The sequence below is a fragment of the Bombyx mori genome, chromosome W (assembly GCF_030269925.1).
Source record: "Bombyx mori chromosome W, ASM3026992v2".
Lineage (NCBI taxonomy): Eukaryota > Metazoa > Arthropoda > Insecta > Lepidoptera > Bombycidae > Bombyx > Bombyx mori.
The window spans coordinates 4,281,419-4,301,759 of record NC_085135.1 but is presented as its reverse complement, the minus strand read 5'-3'; the positions used below and the strand labels follow the sequence as shown (position 1 = coordinate 4,301,759).

Below are 20,341 nucleotides of genomic sequence, written 5' to 3'. Positions count from 1 at the left end.
TCTAATGTCGAGGTGATGTGTGACGTTAAGATGTCTATGGCTTCAGCGGTATCCTGAGGAGACGGGGTAGAAACCGGGTTAAACGGGAGCGATGGTGGATCAGATTCAGCCAGGCTGATGCCCAGCGTGTGCCAATCCACCACAGTCCTCGTGACGGGAACGGAATCGGGAGCGCGACCGAGCTTCATAACGACGGGACGGTGGTCTGAATCTAACTCTGAAACTACTTCGATCGAGTGTAAGCGCTGAGTTACGTTTTTTAATAACGCTATGTCGAGTATATCCGGGCGATGCGCGATATTTAGTCGGGGTTAGCGGAGCGACGATATCGAAGGCGAGATCATCGACTAACGCGTCAAGCCGCCTGCCATTCGGGGTTGTGGTGTGTGAGTTCCGCCTGATGTGTTTACAATTTAGGTCGCCCGCCAGAATGACAGAGCTCCCCATACCGAGCAGCGCCTCGATATCACTGCTTAGAACGATCTTATCCGGTGGAAGATAAACGGACGCGATAACGATCGGCGCGTGTCCCGTCAGTGAGATTCGGCACACTGATGCTTCGATATTAGCGAGCGCGGGAGGATCGAGCGGGAATCAACGAGCGCTAGACAGCACGGCCGTATTTATGGGGCTTCGTACCCGTGAGCGTGTTTACACGTTTTTCAAACACGTGAGCGGGTTTACACGTTTTTAAAGTATTGAAATTACAATAAAAGGAACTGTTTAACATCAATTTCTTATCACAGAGTAATTAGTTGACGATCAGTAGGTCATATTTGCGCCGACATATATATTTTATATGTATATATTTATGTATATCTTATATCTTTAAACGAGCAATTCTTGTATATAAATATACCTAGTCAGGTCATAAATTCTGTCACATGTTTAATGTAAAATAATTGAAACAAGTTTATTCATTATGTAACCATTCATATACCAAAATGAACTGAACAAAACATAGATTCTTATGACATAAAGTTTATTCAAAATGACCTCCGTGATTTTGAATACAGGCCTTCAATCTGCGCAGCCAGTCGTCTATCGCAGCACGAACGAGGTCCATGTCAATATCGGCGGCTGCCTTAATCAAGGATGTCTTGAATGACTCCAAATTGGGATGAGGCTTTGAGCACGCCTTTTCCTCCAAGTGTTGCCATATCTTGTAATCTAACGGATTCAAATCTGGACTGGAGGAGGGCCAGTCTTCGTGCCGGATGAAGTCGATTTCACGCGCCGCCAGCCAGTCTTGTGTGCTCTTCGCTCTATGAGCTGGTGCCGAATCTTGTTGGAATACCCAGTGCCTGTTATTGAACATGGTATGAGAAACAGGTTCCACAAGGTTTGTCAGGACTGTATTTTGATACACAGCTGCATTCGTTTTTACACCTTTCTCACAAAAATGTACCTCTGTTAAGCCCCAATAAGAAACTCCCAACCATACCATGAGCGAGGATGGAAAATGACCTCGTTGGACACGCGGAATACGGTTGCTCGCTTCTTCTTTACTGTGTGCGTACACCTTATCATTTTGTTTGTTGTAGCTCTCTTCTACGGTAAAAAATTTTTCATCCGAAAAAAGAATTTCCCGATATTTTTTTCCCGCGTGCCGCTTCAACAAAGCGCGGCATCTCTTCAGTCTCAGGTCCATTAGACGAGCATTCAAACGATGTTCTGTTTTTCTTCGATATGCCCGAAGCCCTAAGTCTTCATTTAACACTCTTTTCACCGTGGTTCTGCTTAACCCCATCTGAAGGGCCAACAGTTTCTGCTTACGTTTGGGATTTCTTTGAATTCGCGCCTTCACAGCTTTTATCACTGCTGGAGTCCTAACAGACCGAGGGCGACCACTTCTTGACCTGTCATCTACACTAGATACCGTCTTCATTGTATCGTTTGATGGTACGATAAACGAATCTTTTGGTTATATTCAAATTTTTCAGTATGTTAAAAATATGAATTGGCGCGTAACCGCAACGATGCAACGCAATAACTGCAACACGGTCTTCTTTAAGTGTCCACTCCATATTTAAAAATGAGTAAAATTCTAAAAGTATACATTTTTATTTTCATGAACAATTCGAAATTCGAATTCAATAAACTTTTTTGTGGCCAGCATTCTAAAAGAAAAGTTTTTACTGTGTGACAATACTTATGACCTGACTAGTTATATATGTCGTGGTTTACGATTAACGACTTTTAGTAATATTAAAGACGTTGTTTTGACTACTATTTTAAATGATGAAATGTTGTTTTGATAAATATCACAAAATGTAGGGTAGACTCCGTAACGCCACTGTATAAAATAGCGGTACGTGGACAGAGTCGTGGTTGACCCCGATGGAAGTTAAAGACTTGATCAATGACCGCAAGGCTCCCGGTTCCGACGGTATATCCAACCGCGTTATTAAACTTCTACCCGTCCAACTCATCGTGATGTTGGCATCTATTTTCAATGCCGCTATGGCGAACTGTATCTTTCCCGCGGTGTGGAAAGAAGCGGACGTTATCGGCATACATAAACCCGGTAAACCAAAAAATCATCCGACGAGCTACCGCCCAATTAGCCTCCTCATGCCTCTAGGCAAACTGTATGAGCGTCTGCTCTACAAACGCCTCAGAAACTTCGTCTCATCCAAGGGCATTCTCATCGATGAACAATTCAGATTCCGTACAAATCACTCATGCGTTCAACAGGTGCACCGCCTCACGGAGCACATTCTTGTGGGGCTTAATCGACCAAAACCGTTATACACGGGAGCTCTCTTCTTCGACGTCGCAAAAGCGTTCGACAAAGTCTGGCACAACGGTTTGATTTTCAAACTATTCAACATGGGCGTACCGGACAGTCTCGTGCTCATCATACGGGACTTCCTGTCTAACCGCTCTTTTCGATATCGAGTAGAGGGAACCCGCTCCTCCCCGCAACCACTCACGGCTGGAGTCCCGAAAGGCTCCGTTCTCTCTCCGCTCCTATTTAGTTTATTTATTAACGATATTCCCCGGTCGCCGCCGACCCAGCTAGCCAGCCTTATTTGCTGACGACACAACCGTCTACTACTCAAGTAGAAAAAAGTCCCTAATCGCGAGTAAACTCCAGAGCGCAGCGCTAACCCTCGACAGTGGTTCAGAAAATGGCGCATAGACATCAACCCAGCGAAAAGCACAGCAGTGCTATTTCAAAGGGGAAACTCACCGCTTATTTCCTCACGCATTAGGAGGAGAAATATCACACCCCCGATCACTCTCTTCGGTCAACCTATATATACCTATACCCTGGGCCAGGAAGGTCAAGTACCTGGGTGTCACCCTGGATGCATCTATGACATTCCACCCGCATATTAAAACAGTTCGCGATCGTGCCGCGTTTATTCTCGGCAGACTTTACCCCATGATATGTAAACGGAGTAAAATGTCCCTTCGGAACAAGGTGACACCTTACAAAACTTGCATAAGGCCCGTCATGACTTACGCGAGTGTGGTGTTCGCTCACGGCCCGCACACACATAGACACCCTCCAATCTCTACAATCCCGCTTTTGCAGGTTAGCTGTTGGGGCTCCGTGGTTCGTGAGGAGCGTTGACCTACACGACGACCTGGGCCTCGAATCAGTCCAGAAATACATGAAATCAGCGTCAGAACGGTACTTCGATAAGACTATGCGTCATGATAATAGCCTTATCGTTGCCGTCGCTAACTACGCCCCGAATCCTGATCATGCAGGAGCCAGTCACCGTCGACGCCCTAGACAGGTCCTTACGGATCCATCAGATCCAATAACTCTTGCATTAGATACCTTCAGCTCTAACACTAGGAGCAGGCTGAGGAACCCCGGTAACCGTACTCGTCGAACTCGACAAAGAGGTCGACGTGCAACCTAACCCATGCATCAGCTCGCTGAGTTTCTCGCCGGATCTTCTCAGCAGGTCGCAATTTCGATCCGGCAGTAGATTCATTCGCGAAGCAGTTGCTCTTGAGTTGTTAGGTCTCCTTCGGAGGCGCTCGGGCAGCTGTTAGCAAATCCCACCCCTTCTGGCTGAGCCTTTGCTCGCCCACCTGTCCTGGTGAAACTGGAAAGGCCTCCGGGCCACCAGTAATCTTTCAATCATAAAAAATATAATATATATGTCGTGGATAACGACTTTTAGTAATATTAAGACGGTGGTTTTGATTATTATTTTAAATGATGAAATGTTGTTTTGATAAATACCACAAAATGAAGGGTAGACTCCGTAACGCCACAGTATAAAATGGCGGTACGTGGACAGAGTCGTGGCATTCCGTGTCAGACAGTCATTTCGTCCGTCTCAGTCAGTGAGTCTCAGTCAGTCAGTCAGTCAGTCAGTCGGTCTGTCGGTATGTGCAACGAAACTGTCGGTTTACCCTGTCATTGTGAAAGTTGTGTGTGTTGAGTTTCAATAATTATTATTGAAAAGTTTTATTGACTAAACTGAGTTCAATCGAATACGAGTGATGATGGAAACTACCGCTCAGCCATCCCTGACGTGTGCCAACATATATATATTTATAATATTGCGAATCCGCAATGAATATACGAAAATAATATATTGCGAAATATAATAATACTAGCGACCCGCCCTCGCTTCGCTTCGGAAACATTAAAACACACATGAACCAAAAAAAAAAAAAAAAATTATAATAAAAAAAGTAGCCTATGTTCATCAGGGACAATGTCGGCTTCTAATGGAAAAAGAATTTTTCAAATCGGTCCAATAGTTTCGGAGCCTATTCGAAACAAACAAACAAACAAATCTTTCCTCTTTATAATATTTTAATGTTCATGAGTGTTTCGTGGGTTACTTTGGAATAAAACGTCGAATAATCGTTCGAGAGGTTTAATGATTATGATTAACTTTAAAACAAACACTTTAATCAATCTTACTATCTTACTATAAGCGCACGCGCACACACAAGTCGCAACAACAATAATAATTATAATACAAAAAATGGAGAACGTTTTAGCGCGTCGGCGTCAGTCCATAATGCGCAAGCGCAGTGGCGGCTTGCGATGGCGGCGCGGTCGCGGACCAATCACGGCCGGTTGAGGCGCGTTCCGAGGAACGCGCTGATGGAAATTAAGGGTGCGTTCGGAAATGTCCCGTCGCGTTATAGGCTCCCCCTCCAAGTTGGTAGCACGTCCCGGGTCCAACTTGGTATCTGACGGTTTAATACGCGGCCTACCCCTACCTTTCTTTGGAACAATGGGTGTGGTTTGCTTATTATCAGACGTTTGAGTAAAGGGGGTCAGGTCCGAACTGTGGTATTTTCCTATGACAGTGTCGTCGTCAGTCAAATTAGCGAGAATAAAGGTAGTGGGAGTTATAACTCGTTTAACGCGATATGGGCCATCTCGTTTTGGCATGAATTTGCTGGTAGTTCCTTTCGAGGCATTGCTCAGTGCGTGGGTTTTGACCAAGACCAAATCATTTTCTTTATAAGGAGGCATAGGACGGCGTGCAGTATCACCTATCTCCTTACGCTGATCTTGCTTCTTCTCAACACGATCACGAATATCCTGTAGGGTACGTATGAAGGAGCGCAAATATGGAGTGGCCGAAGGAACAAAGTTCTCTTTATTCAAGATTGCACGTAAATCATGGTGCATCTCATAAGGTGTGCGAAGCTCGCGTGCGAACGTTAAAAAGGCTGGAGTCTTCCCAGTGGTGGAACACACGGCGCTGTTCATAGCGAACCGAACATGGGAAAGATATTTAGGCCAGTTCCGGTGCTCGGTTTTTACTAATAAAGACAGTTGTACTTTGAGATCCCGATTCTTGCGCTCGACGGGATTAGCCTCAGGGTGGTAAACTGGGATGAGCTCTTGTTTAATACCTAAAATAAACATTGAAAGTTGCATCACTGAGGATATGAATTGAGTCCCGTTATCGGACACAACTCGACGTGGCAATCCATATCTGAGGAAGTATTCCTCTATAAGAAGCTTGGCGCAATTTTCTGCTGTGGCCTCCACAAGCGAGAACAGCTCCACCCACCTGGTAGCTACGTCTTCAACAATAAGAACCCATCGTTGTCCTTGATCTCCTTCAGGCAGGGGGCCGAAAAGATCCACCGCCAGGACTTCAGATCTTTGTTGGAGGACGGGTGTCTGGAGGAGACCAGCTGGTTTCTGGTTTGCGGCTTTATACCTGAGACAGTCCACACAGTTCTTTAGGTACTCTGTGACGTAACGACGCATTCCGGGAAAAAAGAAGTGCTCACGGATGCGTTGTAGAGTCCGCTCAATACCCTGGTGGCCAGCAGTTGGTGAATCGTGAAACGACTTTAAAATTTCTTCCCTTTTTGAAATTGGCACTACCATCTGCGCTTCCTCGGAGTCGTTATCTGGATCATAACGGTATAACACGCCCTGCTGCAGTACATATCCACGTTCCAGCCACCGAGTAGAGGTAAGTTCGTCTACGCTTTCTAGGTCTTGTATAATTTTAGCCACTTCCGGATCTTCAAGCTGCTCGGCTCGTAGCTGGCTCGGCAGTGCTTGAGGTAAGTCGACGGTCACGGAGCACACTTCGCAATCGTTGGTGCCGTCACAGGTAGGTCGACTCAAAGTATCAGCCAATGTATTAACTTTACCTGGAGAGTATTCTATCTTGAGATCAAACGCCTGGAGTTTTAGTGCCCATCGGATGAGACGACCACTTGGGGACTTGAGTGTAAGCAACCACTTAAGTGGCTGGTGGTCACTTTTGACTATGCATAGATGGCCATCAATGTATCCCCTGAACTTTTCCACTGCCCAGACGACTGCGAGCGCTTTCCGCTCGGTGGTAGAGTAATTCCTCTCGGCTGACGTCAGAAGTCTGCTGGCGTATTCGATTGGTTTTTCATTGTTATTGTTACCTTGTAACAGTGCAGCCCCTATAGCATAATTGCTGGCGTCGGTGCGCAGCAAGAAGGGCTGAGTGTAGTCGGCCTGTATCAAAATAGGAGCGCTAGTAAGCTTACTCTTTAGCAGGTCGAAGGCGCGTTGTTGTGCTTCACCCCAGGTCCACGCTTCGTTTTTGCGGGTAAGTTTCGTCAGAGGTTCAGCAATACGCGAGAAGTCAGGAATGAATTTCCTAAACCAGGAACAGGTCTGTAAAAATGATTTCAAATGTTTGAGATTGTGCGGTTCCTTCATTTTCAGGACGGCGTCGACTTTGGTGCTATCCGGCTTGATTCCTTTGGGTGTGATCACATGGCCTAAGTATGTTACCTCTTGGCGAGCAAAGTGACATTTGGCGCGGTTCGCGTGGAGTCCAAAATGACGCAGTCTGTCAAACACCTTGTCGAGGTCCTGAAGGTGGTCCTGAAAGCTTCCCTGTGTAATCAATAAGAGGTCGTCCAAATAAGCCAGCAGAATGATGTCCTGCAGCGACGAGCTTGAGCGGAAACGATCGATGAGTCGCTGGAAGGTAGACGGTGCGTTCTTTAAGCCGAACGGCATGCGCTTGAACCTATACGTACCAAAAGGACTTATAAAAGCGGTTTTGTCTCTGTCTTTTTCAGCTACATTGACCTGCCAATATCCAGCGCGCAGGTCAATGGTGGACATGTGACAGTCCCGTCTAGTCATCTGCAATAAATCATCGATTAAGGGAATTGGATAACTGTCGGTCTTAGTAATCGCATTAAGACGACGGTAGTCGACGCAAAATCTGAAAGATCCGTCCTTCTTCGGGACAAGAAGAGCAGGCGCAGACCACGCAGACTCACACTCTTCGATCACGTCGTCAGCTAACATTTTCTCCAACTCTGCCTTCATCACCTCTCTTTTTGCTGGAGTGAGCCTATACGGTGGAACGGCAATAGGAGCGTTATCGCCGGTGTCGATGTGATGCTCTGCGTACGGAGTCGGCCCTCCCCCTGGTTCGAACAGGTCTTCGTTCTGTTTCAAAAAGTCGGACAACAGCAGTCTCTCCTTAGGATGCAGCATAACTCCTTCCTCTTCACGTAGGAAATCTGCAGAGGATACGGACACGCATGGTCTGGAAAGTTCAAATTCCAATGGGTAAGTCACCTCATCCCCAGAGAAATACCAAATTGAAGCAGCGAAATCAATCACCATACCCGCTGAGGCAATAAAATCCATACCAAGAATAGTATCATTGGATTTGGTCTCTGGAAAAATAATGAACTCCAAACATAGCAATTTATTTTTTATTTTTTATTTTCACATGCAGGTTAGTAACCAACAACTCACGAATCTGCAGGGAGCCATCAGCGAGACGAACGCGTTTAGTGGTTTCTTGGCAGGGATGATTATGTTTAAGCAACACCTGATATAAGGAAGCACCCGCAATACACCCTTTAGCACCTGTATCCAATAGTGCGGTACCCCTTACTCCTACAATTTCCACTCCTAGAATCGGTCTCCGTTGTGATTGACAAGTGTCTGGCACTTGTGGATGAGCGTCTGAATTAGTTGAGTCAAGAGTCGACAGAGAAATGTTCGAACATGTGGTCGTTCTATTTAAAAAAAATTGTGACTCGACATTAGAAAATAATTTTTGATTACTATTACAATCGTCCTGCATGGTCAACCTAGTAGACTTAGTAAGTTTCTTTTTCAAATTATTTATATTTCCGGATTGTCCACGAAAAACATTCGTCATGGTCACCCTAACATCAGCGTTCAATTTCCGCGGATGTTCGGAAAAAATCATAGTCACCCTACTCTTATCATCAGATGTTGAAAATGATTTTGACTTGGTTGTGGTCAAATTGCACTTATTTATAGAACAATCACCAAGCATGTTAGTGAGCTTAGAAGCCGGAGGAGGCACATCGTGTGACATGCACTCAAACATATTGGTATCACGACTTAAATTAAAGACACACCCATTATCACAAAGAAAGTATTGATATGGCAAAAATGCAGTAAAATCAATAGGCGAAAACTTTATGTGATCAATGTTAGCATAAAATAACTCAGGTAACACAGATGTAAATTGTTTAGGTAAATACTCTGTGTGATAATTTTTATTATGAAACAATTCAGGCAAAGCAGATTTGAACTGAGCAGGCAAAAAATTATCAGAGCATTCCCGTGCAATATTATTTACTAATAACAGCTTATGGTTTAATGAATCAAAATTGGACTCGGGTAGTGATAGCATGCTCGAGGGGGAACCTTTATGAGACACACTGTTATAAGATGAAGTGGAGCTCACCTGGGACTCATCCTTATTACAAGATTATTTGATAACAGTGGTGGAGTACCTTGTACCGTAAATTCCCATCAGCGCGCCTTTCGGACCGTCGTATTCACACGCAGAGAAGTCCGAATTGCATTTAGCACACTGTGATCGAGTGACACCTTTCTCGTTGCATCCGTAACACGACGGGACGGGGTCAGCGGCGTTATCGATGTCCTGTTTGCCTTTAGCTGCTAACCTACGACACTCTTCACGTGTATGTCCATAGTTCTTGCAATAGAAACAATATCGACGTCTGGCGTTCACGAACTGAGTAGAAGAGCCGTGGGGTTGTGGAGACGACGGTGGGGGCGGCACCACGGAGCAGCGAAGAGAACGGCGATAGGTGCCGTGGGCGCTGGACTCAACGGCGGGCGCAGGCGGCTTAGGCGCGCTCTGCGGTGGTAGTGGTGGCGCGGTCGTTGACCCCTGGACAGCGGCAATGCTTGCGGCGTGACGAGGCGGTGGAAACTGGCGTTGGCGCAGTTTGCTCTGAAGGCCACTAGTTGATAGACTCTCGTCACAAGATTCTTCTATCTCTCTAGACTTTCTGAGTAGCGTGTCAAATGTGTCAATCTCCTCTCTTCTCAAACGCTCGCGTATTTTACTATGTAGTAGTCCGTACACCATGTCCATCTGTACTTTGGTTGTCAGATCGTCCTTTGGCAGACGTGATAGTAGCGCTCGAGTTTTAGAGATGAAGAGTTCTGTTTTCTCACTTGCTTTTTGTGGGTTGGCGAACAGCTCCTTGTATATACGATGTGGAGGTCGGCTATCACCAAACGCACCTCTTAGGGATGTGAGGGCGTGGTCCCACTTGTTCATGGTGGTCTTAACTCCTTGCCACCATGTCGCGGCTTCATGAGTTAACAACATTGACAACCCACGTAGTGCATTAGTTTCGCTTACGTTTGCACATTCCTTGTAGGCCTCTACGGCGTCTATAAATCCGTCAAGTGATTCGTCTGGCGCTCCGCTGTAGCGAGCCTTGCACGAGGCGAAGTTTCCATGTGCAGGTTGAGCGGGCGGCGGCGATGACCGGTGCGATTGGTTGAGAACTGTATGTAGAAGTTTCTCAAACGTTTCCTCTTGGTTGCGTTGCCACGTAGACATCATGGCGACCATGTCGTTGACGGAAATATTTCCCGATGCAGTCGGCGGCGGGGAAGAATCGTCCTCTGCCGGGTCGAAATACTCGGATTGTCGACGAGACTGACGACGTGTGCGCAGTTTTGTCATTTTGTACGATAGTCACTTCTCACAGTTCGATTCACAAAGAGTTCACACTTGGTTTTCCAAAGCCACTAGTTGGGCGTCCATTTTTAATGTTCATGAGTGTTTCGTGGGTTACTTTGGAATGAAACGTCGAATAATCGTTCGAGAGGTTTAATGATTATGATTAACTTTAAAACAAACACTTTAATCAATCTTACTATCTTACTATAAGCGCACGCGCACACACAAGTCGCAACAACAATAATAATTATAATACAAAAAATGGAGAACGTTTTAGCGCGTCGGCGTCAGTCCATAATGCGCAAGCGCAGTGGCGGCTTGCGATGGCGGCGCGGTCGCGGACCAATCACGGCCGGTTGAGGCGCGTTCCGAGGAACGCGCTGATGGGAATTAAGGGTGCGTTCGGAAATGTCCCGTCGCGTTATAATATTATATAAATATAATATTATATAATAATATTATATAAGTAAGTATAGAAGTATAGATATAGATATAGATAAATATAAAATAATATAAATATAATATAAATCATTTGCCTCTTACAAGCCTAACTCCACGTCCGGCTATAACATCTATGCCACGTTAGGGGTGGAACATCACAGCTAAAAGCGAAGACTTAGTGATGGCCAACGGAGCGCTAGCGTCACCTTCAATATGGAGAGACACTTAAATAATAAACGTATAGGGCCGATTCCCGGGGGTGGGCGCCGGGGCACGTCTGGAGCTGGCGCTGGACGTGACAGCATACGGACCGTCAGCGGCTCTCTGCTGAACAGGCGGGCGAGAGTCGGGGGACCCGAAGGTACTACAGCCGATCAACGGGGCGGGGAGGGGGTGGATGACACTTTGCAGAGTAGGGCTTTGCCCACACGCTCTGTCGGTTCATCTATAACGACCACAAATAACAGTGTTAGCGATGACAGAAGACGAAAGTGGTCAACGGAAGAAATAAGGGAATTAATGTTTTGTTATTTTAAAGTCAGATCAGAAGGACCAGGATATATAGGCAAATTACATAAACTTTTTACAGAGAGAAACCCCAATAACCCTAAAATTCATAAATTCAATGGCAATACATTATCAAATTAAGCCCGTAGAATAATAAAACAAAATGTTATATCACAAGAATTACTGGACCAGATACAAAAACAAGCAGAAGGTATAGAAACAGAGCCCACAGTAAATAACATAGAAGAACACTCCGTAACATCACCACCTATATTTAACACACAATCAATCACACAGGACACGCAACATACAGAACAAACAACAGAATCAGCAGAAATAATAAATCAGTTGACACAAAATATAGTAGTAGACGAAGATCAGGATCCATTAGTATTACATTTTCTTCAAACATTAGCTGAAACAAAAGAAACATCAATCGAAGAACGCTTATTACTACCTAAAGCTAAAATAAATAGACGATTTCTCGAAAACCTGTACACTTTAAATAAATATTTACCTAATATATTAATTACTTCAGGAAAAACTCTACGGGATATAAACAATGTTATATATGCAACAGCCAAAACTCTAATACTAAATAATAACCAAACACCCTATATACCGAAGAATACAATAAAACCTAAATCTGAACCACCATGGAAAAAAAGAATACAAACTAAAATAGAAAAGTTAAGGAAACATTTAGGACAATTAATAGAAATAGAAAGAGGGGTCAGTATACGCCGAATGATAAAAATTAAGAACAAATTATACAACCAGTACAATATTGCAAGCGGAAATGATCATAAAAATATAGCCGAAACTTTAAATTTTTAAATTTAAATTTTTTAATTTATTATTATTATTTTATGGATTTTTTCTGAAATAAATGTTTTATTATTATTATTATTTAAAGCAGAAGATCAAAGCTTTAGCTGGGAGAATAAAGAGGTATGAAGACATGAACACTAGGAAGGAACAAAATAGGCTCTTTACCGAAAATGAACACAGATTGTATAGAAGTTTGGAAGGTAAGGGCTCTAAAGATATCAAGGTACCAAGTAAAGAAAGTGTAGAAAAATTTTGGTCGTCTATACTATCCAATCCTATACAATATAAGAAGGAGGCTAAATGGATTAAAGAAATAGAAATTTCATCAAACAAGGTAAATACAGTAGACAGAGAAGAGATTACAGAAGACCAAGTAAAGATTGCTATTAAAAAACTACTAAACTGGAAATCACCGGGAATAGATAAAATACAGAATTACTACCTTAAATATCTGACGGCGTTAACGATATTTATGTTATATAGCACGTGCAATAGGAGTGACTCACACAAGCCAGGTGCGCCGGCCGTGTCGTTCCACTCGTAAACAACAGCTGCAACAGAAGTGACTCATAAGCCAGCTGCGCCGGCTAGTATAAAAAGGCGGAACGTGCCTTGAAATGAGGATTCGTTCGACTGCGTTTGCCCGGTGCACTTACTATATCGTTGTTACGTTGTGTGATTCAGTGACTGTTGTACGTACTGGTTAAAGTTGGACAAGTGTTAAAGTGAATTGTCAAGTTAACATATTGTTGATTAAATCAGAAACCAAAGGTGACTTCGTTTTACTTGGTGTTCAACAAGATAATATCTACCCTCAAGCTTACATATCTAACCAGTGTCCATAAATATTTAGCTTCATTATTTACAAAAATAGTTGCAGGTATAGAAAATTTAGAAGAATGGTTGGTTCACTACAGGTCAGGTCATATTAATCCCCAAAAACGAAAACACTGAAGATCCGAAAAATTGGAGACCAATAGCTTGTCTACCTAGCATGTACAAGTTGCTTACTTCTGTATTGGCCAACGTACTGTATAACCATTGCCATGAGAACAACGTAATGGCAGTAAAACAACGGGGATGTCGCAGGGGTGCTAGGGGCTGTAAAGATCACCTCATGGTCAACAAAGCCATCTTAGAGGATGCACATCAATCCCAAAATAATCTGAGCATGGCGTGGATAGATTATCAAAAAGCATTCGATAGTGTGTCACACCAATGGCTGCTCAAAATCCTTGATATCTATAAATGTCCTCCCATGATTAAAAGGTTTCTGCAGATGGCCATGCCTTCTTGGAAAGTGATCATGACGGCGCGTGGCTCCCAGGATTCAATAACTACTGAACCGATTTACATCAGGCGTGGTATATTTCAAGGCGACTCCCTCTCGCCATTGTTGTTCTGTTTAGCGATTAACCCGTTATCATTCATACTGAACAAGTATGAAATGAAGGGTTACAAACATAAAGACAGTTTCTGGATTAATCACTTGTTATATATGGATGACCTAAAAGTTTATGCTAACAATAGAAATAACTCAAAAGTTTTATTAGAAAGTGTAGAAATATTTACAAAAGACATAGGGATGAGGTTCGGTTTGGATAAGTGCAATACAATACATATTAGTTCAAGATATCGAAACAGTACAATCGGAGAAGGTCACATATTATTAAGCGGGGAAACATTTCAACAACTTGCAATCATCAACATCATCATTTCAGCCTATCGCCGTCCACTGCTGAACATATGCCTCTCCAATAGATTTCCAGTGCGACCGGTCCATTGCCACCTGCATCCAACGAGACCCAGCGCTTTTTACTAGGTCGTCGGTCCATCTAGTAGGTGGCCGTCCCACACTGCGCTTGCCAGTACGTGGTCGCCACTCCAGGATCTTTCTGCCCCATCGACCGTCCTCTCTTCGTGCTATGTGGCCGGCCCATTGCCACTTCAGTTCACTAATTCTACGGGCTATGTCAGCAACCTTCGTTCTTCTACGGATCTCCTCATTTCGGATTCGATCACGTAGAAAAATGCCGAGCAAAGCCCTCTCCATAGCTCGCTGCGCGACTTTGAGCCTTCTAAAAAGATCCCTATTGAAGCACCACGTCTCCGAGCCATAAGTCATCACTGGTAACACACATTGGTTGTACGCCTTTGTCTTAAGGCACTGAGGTATTTTGGACGAGAAGACGTTGTGCAGTTTACCGAACGCAGCCCAGCCGAGTTGGATCCGTCTACTGACCTCTCTCTCAAAGTTGGACCTACCTAATCGGACTGCCTGTCCTAGGTATATATATTCGTCCGTGCTGGAGGCGTGGTCTCGCCGCTTGGCGGACCCGTCGGCCGGCCTCCGAACCGTCGAGGCGGTCCGCCCGGTTCTCGCGGACTGGGTGGGCCGCGACCGCGGATGCCTCACCTTCCGGCTAACGCAGATGCTTACCGGCCATGGTTGTTTCGGCCGGTACTTGCACAAGATAGCCGGAAGGGAACCGACGGCGCAGTGCCACCACTGCGCGGACCGCGACGAGGAAGATACAGCGGAACACACGCTGGCGCGTTGCTCTGGATTCGACGAGCAACGCGCCGCCCTCGTCGCGGTCATTGGAGAGGACCTCTCGCTGCCGCGCGTCGTGGCTACGATGCTCGGCAGCGACGCGTCCTGGAAGGCGATGCTCGACTTCTGCGAGTCCACCATATCGCAGAAGGAGGCGGCGGAGCGAGAGAGGGAGAGCTCTTCCCTTTCCGCACCGATCCGTCGCCGTCGAGCCGGGGGCCGGAGGCGGGAATACGCCCGTACGTCCCGGCCCCTGTAGGTGGCGGCCTCCCCCCGGTGAAGGTCAAGGGGCGACCTGAGGGGGTGAGGCCGCGCGGCGCGCTACCAGCACTCTAGCGCGCTGCCGTGGAGTGAATAGAGCGACCGGTCGACGGTGTATCGCGTCCCGACCCGGCAGGCTGGTTCTGGTCCAGCGGGGTATTCCGGGACACCAGCGGCACCGTCTGGGCGGCCCGACGGGCTGCCGTACCAAGACGGCCGACGTTTCAGAGCCTTCGATTCGCCTCGAAGGCTCCGTCGGCTGGGCGTCCTTGGGGTGAGCCGCGCCGTCTGGTTGTAGTGTTGACCGCGGTAGCCCCCCTACCTCATCCGGGTTCTGACCTCGGAGGGGATCGGACGTCGGGTGTAAGAGTGCAGAGGAGTCGTTTAGTGGGTGGGCTCTAAAATCCTTGGGCCCGCGGTCTGCTCACAACACCATGCAGATCGTTGAGTCTCACATACCCCGCGCGCCCCTTTTGCGCGGGGACCTCGTAGGAGGTTCGGCCCTCTACCCGAAAAAAAAAAAAAAAAAAAAAAAGGTATATATATTCGTCAACAACTTCAAGAGTAGAGCTCCCAACAGTAACTATGGTGGGTGCAACATGGACATTGTACATGATTTTTGTTTTGTCCATGTTCATTTTAAGACCCACTTGTTGAGAAACCCTACTTAGGTCACCGAGCATACGCCCTAAACCTTCCAGCGACTCTGCCATGACCACGATGTCATCGGCAAACCGAAGATGAGTGATGTATTCGCCGTTAATATTGATGCCAAGTCCTTGCCATTCCAGGAGCTTGAAGGAATCCTCCAGAGCACTGATAAACAGTTTCGGAGATATCACATCTCCCTGTCTCACTCCTCTCTTTACAGGGATTTCCTTCGTGCAATGCTCCTGTACTCGGACTGACATGGTGGCGTTATTATACAAACACTTCAATACTTCGATGTACCGGTGGTCAATACGGCACCGCTGGAGAGATCTAAGGACCGCCCATGTTTCGACGGAATCAAAGGCTTTCTCATAGTCCACAAACGCTAAGCATAATGGCCGATTGTACTCTTCGGTCTTCTGAACAATCTGCCGCAGCGTATGTATGTGGTCTATGGTACTGTAGCCTTTTCGGAAACCGGCTTGTTCGGTAGGCTGGAAGTCATCAAACCTGCGTTCGAGACGCTTCGTGATGACTCTCGAGAACAGCTTGTAGACATGGCTCAGCAGTTTATTGAAGAACTATAGGCCCATAGGCCTATAGTTCTTCAATAAGGTTTTGTCACCTTTTTTGAAGAACAGGATCACAACACCCCTGTTCCATGCCTGTGGCGGTTTTCCATCGAGCAAAGAGGAGTTGAAGAGCTTCTGAAGGACTTTCAGTACCGGCGTCCCGCCCGCTTTCAGAAGCTCCGTAGTAATTCCATCCTCGCCCGGTGCCTTGTTATTCTTAAGCTGTTTGAGAGCCATCCTAATCTCGTACAGGCTGATGTCCGGGATGTCTTCGGTGTAGTGTCGGGTTAGCTTGGCTCTAGGGTCTGCAGCTAAACCTTGCGGTTCAGCTGAGACCGAGGTAAACAGCTGCCCGTAGAACCTCTCTATCTCCCGCAGGACCTCTGACTTATTCGACGTTACACGTCCATCTTCGGTCTTCACAGCTTCGTCAGCTGGCTTTGCCTAATAGAAGCGTCTCTTGCGAACACTTTAGAGCCTTGGTTTCGCTCAATCGTCTCTTTGATACGCTGAGTATTAAAGGAGCGTAGGTCGTGTCGCAAGGACTTCATGATATGTCTATTGAGTTGCCTATATGACTCAGCGTCCTCCGAAGTTTGGAGCGTCATCAAACGTCGACTAGCCATGAGGTTTCGGGTGTGGTCGGATAGTTTCTGAGGTCTATTCTTACGGTGGGTTTTGAAAAATTTGGACCCTACCGTACGGACAGTCTCTACCAGCCTGCTGTTTACATCGTCCACTGATGCGCAGCTGTTTAGCCATTCGAAGCGATTAGCCAATTCGAATTGAAAGCTCTCGGGGTTTTGGATTTGTGCATTCGACGGTCGAAGCATTGACTTCATCAGACGCGATCTTTCCAGTCTGACATTGATATTCAACATGCCTCTGACGATTCGGTGATCACTTCCTGTTTTAACACTGTTGATCACAGAGACATCGTTGAATATCTGTCTGTTGGTGCTCATGATGAAGTCAATTTCATTTCTTGTTACACCGTCGGGACTCAACCAGGTCCATTTCCGTTGTGGCGGCTTCTTGAAGAAAGAATTCATCATAAAGAGTCCTTCCTTCTCCATAAAGTCCGCCAGCATCTGTCCTCTGGGATTCCGCTGCCCAAATCCAAATGGCCCCACTTTCAACTCATCATCGCCTCTACGGCCCAGTTTTGCATTGAAATCTCCCATAACAACGGTAAAATGTGATTGAGAGTTACGTATGGCCCTACTAATGTCCTCATACGTAGCTTCCACTTCATCGTCTGGATGTGACGTCGATGGGGCGTATACCTGTACAATCTTCAGCGAATACCGCTTTGAGATTTTGAGGACAAGGTATACTACCCTACTCGATACACTTTCGATGGCCACAATGTTGTTTATGAGAGATTTGTGGACGATAAACCCAACACCACCTTGGGACTTCTGTTCTCCCTCCCGGTAGTAGAACAAGTGGCCGGACTGTAAGGTTTTCGTATCCTCCCCCTCTCTTCGGATCTCCGATAAACCAATAACGTCCCAGCGCAACTTGTTCATTTCTTCTTCCAGCTCTATTAGCTTCTCGTCCAACCTCAAAGTGCGCACGTTGTATGTCATCAGGGCCAATTGTCGTTGTGAAGGGGGGTGGTAGCCGGATCTCTGCCGGAGATTCTTAGCACCCCTTGCCCCGCCGTTACCATGGCCGCTACCGTAACCAGGAATAGCGGGGCCGCCGGGGACTAGGGTCCTGGTTCTGCGGTGTGAAATCATTTTGGAGGTTTATTAGCCTACTGGTACCACGCTGGCTAGACGGGTTGGTACAGGGTTTAATTTCGAGTTTTCCTTCTCTCACACTAGTAAATATTGTGTGTTATGCTTTCCCTTTTGTCGCCTCTTACGACTCCCCTGGGATGGTAATGGGGGTGGTGACAAAAGTATTCTAATGCCGTCACCACACGGCCAACTTGCAATAGGAGATAGATATAAATATTTAGGAATTCACGAATCAGGTAAAATAGAACACAGTTTAATAAAAGAACAGATAACCAAAGAGAATTTCAAAAGGATTAAGAAACTACTAAATACACATCTTAACTCGCGCTACCTAATCAAAGGTATAAATACATATGCAATTCCAGTTCTGCTCTACTCTTTCGGTATTATTAATTACAAAAATAGTGATTTACAGAAAATAGATATTAAAACGAGAAAACTACTAGCAATAAAAAAAGCACACCAACAAAAGGCAGACACAGAAAGATTGTATTTACCGATTGCACAAGGAGGAAGAGGATTGTTGAATGTACAAAACATGTATAAAGCACAGATACTTAAATATAAGCAATATTTAAAAGTAGAAAGAGATCATTTAATAAAAGCAATAGTACAACACGATACACATAGGGTCAAATACTCAATAATTAACGAAGCACAAGAAATAGAGAGAGAATTTCATTTACCACAGGGACATACACATACAGACAAAGATATAAAAGACGCAATTATAAAAAAACAAGTTAAAACATGGCGAAATAAACAGCTACATGGGCAATTTCCTATAAAAGTACTGGACCAGGCCAACATAGATACCGAACTTTCATTTAAATGGTTAAAGAAGCAACAGATATCTCCCAGCATAGAATCCTCAATATTTGCGGTGCAAGATCAAGCTGTTATGACACGACAACATCAGCGGGACATACTAAAACAGCCAGTAGATGGCAAATGTTGCCTATGTGCTAGCAAAGATGAAACCACGCAGCACATCATATCAACATGCGAAAAACTGGCTGGGACTTATTATGTCAAACGTCATAATTGCCTGGTCCAATACGTCTACTGGTGTCTAGCCAAGAAACACAAAATAAAAGTTTCCGACCTTTGGTGGAAGGAAAGCCACAAGTCAAAGAGAACGAATCCACTAAAATCTTATGGGAGATGCCTGTACAAACCGATGTCACCGTAACGCACAATAGACCTGATATAATTTATATTGATAAAACCAACAATAACACATTCCTAATTGATATTACTGTACCATCCGATTACAACATAGGTGCTAAAGAAATTGAAAAACTGAGCAAATACCATCTTTTGAAAACTGAAGTCAGTCGTTTGTGGAATACACAAACGTCTGTCATCCCAATAGTCGTTGGCGCTACCGGGGTAGTAGCTAAAAGTATTACAAGATACCTAAATAAATTGGACAGCAACATTAACGTTGGTATCCTACAGAAACAGGCAGCTATTCACACATCAATTATACTTAGTAAGGTGCTTGGAGACATAGTATTCGTACATAACACACAAGAACACTACACACAAAACACGCCACGACCGCCAGACATACAACAGCCACTCGACACACAACATTCATCAAACACACAAAATCCAACAGACACCACTCATACAACGGCAACACAACAGCCAATAACGCAGCGAGGAGGACGACGAGGAAGAAGAAGAAGAGGCACTACTCACGCACAGTAACACACGCTGGGGTTCTCTACATCATTTAGTCATTTTCTATTCTTTTTTTTTTTTCACATAAAATATCATTAAAATTTTGGGGTATAGATATCTTTTTTCCTGTGGGAAACGGGACGGGATATTTATCAAAGCCGACACAAGTCGAGGAAGAAAAACCTAAATCATTTATTACTTAACAAAAATAGACAATAGAATAAAAATAAATTATAAATAGTCACTCAGCTTAAAAGCTGATGAAACACTCAATTAATTAGTGTAATAATAATCAACATCAACTTTTACAAATTTAAACCGAATTAAATTCTGTTTCAAATGTGAACGGTAGATGACGCTGTTCTTAATTATTTCAGATTTTAAAATTGAAATCTGAAAGCTTTGAAACATCAATCCGCATAAATGTAATTTAAAAACTACAGTAAGAGGCTTTAATTAAAAAGCTGAACTTAACTCAGCCTTAATTAGAATTTTCTTCGGAATTCAGTAGTAAAGTTCAAGTTATTTTAATGAAATCAAAACTGAAATATTCATAACATCTTAAACAATCACCTACGAATAAATATTATTTATTATACGAATAAATATTATTTATACGTAGACAATCACAACGGT

At 44.8% G+C, this 20,341-nt stretch overlaps 1 protein-coding gene across 1 annotated transcript; it reads right to left on the bottom strand.

The window, feature by feature from the left end:
• Positions 1 to 16,934: 16,934 nt before the first annotated feature.
• Positions 16,935 to 18,013, bottom strand: LOC134201691 (craniofacial development protein 2-like). Its single transcript, XM_062676932.1, has 2 exons — positions 17,135 to 18,013; positions 16,935 to 17,018 (listed from the first exon to the last, which is right to left on the bottom strand). Exons 1-2 carry the CDS (start codon positions 18,011 to 18,013, stop codon positions 16,935 to 16,937), a joined length of 963 nt encoding a protein of 320 aa, XP_062532916.1.
• Positions 18,014 to 20,341: the final 2,328 nt, after the last annotated feature.